The sequence below is a fragment of the Microtus ochrogaster genome, unplaced genomic scaffold (genome assembly GCF_000317375.1).
Source record: "Microtus ochrogaster isolate Prairie Vole_2 unplaced genomic scaffold, MicOch1.0 UNK91, whole genome shotgun sequence".
In the NCBI taxonomy this organism is placed as follows: domain Eukaryota; kingdom Metazoa; phylum Chordata; class Mammalia; order Rodentia; family Cricetidae; genus Microtus; species Microtus ochrogaster.
In genome coordinates, this window is record NW_004949189.1 from 364158 (window position 1) to 366183 (window position 2026).

Sequence of the window (2026 nt, forward strand, 5' to 3'; positions counted from 1 at the left end):
ACCAGGACAGTCAGAGCTGTTATACAGAGAAACTCTGTCTTGAAAAACAAAACTATGGAGAGCGACCCTTATTGTGGAATACTGGTTTATGCAGTTAAGATGTGTCTTTGACAAGGTGTCTTCCGATTGGTTCAATAAAGAGCTGAATGGCCAGTAGCAAGGCAGGAAAAGGTTAAGCAGAACTTCTGAGGACAGAGAGGAATCTGGGAAGGAGAAGGGCAGAGCCAAGAGACAGTTATGGATAAAGCAGGATGGGCAGCATGGAGATGAGGTGACAAGCCTCGTGGAAGAACATAGATTTAAAAATATGGGTTAGTTAGGTGGTGATGACCCATACCTTTAACCCCATCATGCAGGAGTTCAAGGTCAGCCTGGTCTACAGAATGAGTTCCAGGACAGGCTGCAAAGCTACATAGAGAAATTCTGTTTTGAAAAACCCCCAAAAAAGAGGGGGGTTGATTTAAGTTATACAATATAGTTAGGAACAAGCCTAAGGTAAGGCTGAGCTTTCACAATTTATAATAAGTCTCTAGGTCATTATTTGTGAGTTGATGGCCCAAAGAAAAATCTGACTGCATTTGGCACCCAACATGGGGCACGTACACAGTGCATAACTGCTGCCAGGTACAGAAACACACCTCATTTCAAAGGCCAGGCTTGTAGTCAGGGGGCAGAGGCAGGTGGATCTCTGTGAGAGCTACTTCCAGGACAACTAGGACTATTACACAGAGAAACCCTGAAGGGAGGGAGGGATATATAGAGGGAGAGAGAGAGAGAGAGAGAGAGAGAGAGAGAGGGGAGGAGGCTGGGTTAAGAGGCCCTGAGGCTCACTTCAGAGGCACTGCTAGGAGCAGCTGATTCACAATGCTGCAGCAGGAAACCAGATACAAAGGCTGCAGGGAGGACACAGCAGCTTCCCAGAGCTGGGACAGTTAGGACCCAGAGTGGGCTGAGCCGGACGCCAGTGCCGTAAGCCAAAGCCGTGGCAGAGGACCAGGCCAAACAGTTTAAGATCTCTCTGATATGGTCAGAGAATGCTGCAGGAATGCAGACGTCAGGTCCAGACCGAGAAAAGCTCTAAACAGATATAGGATGCTTTAAAATGTAGTAAGATACTGAATCAAAGAAAATGGGTACAGACAGTCATAGAAAAATAAATAGCTTAAAAATGATAAATCAGGTAGCCTTTCATAATTAATAAGTTCCTGGGTAATCATTTGTGGGCTGGGGGTCCTGATGAGAAAGTGCTGATACAGGTCGTGTCTTAAAAACAACAACAGCCGGGCGGTGGTGGCGCACGCCTTTAATCCCAGCACTCGGGAGGCAGAGGCAGGCGGATCTCTGAGAGTTCGAGGCCAGCCTGGTCTACAGAGCTAGTTCCAGGACAGGCTCCAAAACCACAGAGAAACCCTGTTTCGAAAAAAAACAAAAAACAAAAAAACAAAAACAAAAACAACAACAACAACAACAATTACCTTCTGGAGCAAATCTTCATATGCCTGGAAGAAATAAGTAAGTATTATTTCACCAATAATCACCAATTTCATGAGGAAATTTGACATCTCTGTAAGATATAGTTGGCTGTGGTATCCCATGCCTTGAACCCCAGCACCTGGGAGGCAGAGGCAAGTGGGTCTCTATGAGTTTGAGTCCACCTTGGTCTACAGAGCAAGTTCAAAGCCCACCAGGGCTACACAGTGAGACCTTATTTCAGAAAGAGAGAGGGGAAAAGAGAAGATACTCCATGCCTCAGCGGAACACCCAGGTCTTGAACAGTGCTGATTGCAGGGCGGGAAGGTCCGACCGTGGAGACTGATGCCACCAGGTCTACTCACCCAAAGCGGGAGTCCAGAAGCCACCTTCCATTTCTCCATTGCCCCCACTCTCTCTCCTTTTGGGGACAGAAGTCATTCTTCTGTGTCCTGGATTTATCAAAGTGAGATCCCTCTCTCTGAAGTCTTCTCTCGCTGGGTCCTCAACTAGTCTGTGTAGTTCTCCTGTCATGGACTGCTTTTGGTTTGGTTTG

At 46.8% G+C, this 2026-nt stretch overlaps 1 protein-coding gene across 1 annotated transcript in view; it reads right to left on the reverse strand.

The window, feature by feature from the left end:
• Window positions 1–2026, reverse strand: part of Rpgrip1 (RPGR interacting protein 1) — a 59581-nt gene that overhangs the window by 38868 nt on the left and 18687 nt on the right. Inside the window, exon 7 of the mRNA XM_026777934.1 lies at window positions 1476–1499. Within this exon, the coding sequence (XP_026633735.1) occupies window positions 1476–1499 (24 nt within the window). The remainder of the gene's footprint in view (window positions 1–1475; window positions 1500–2026) is intronic.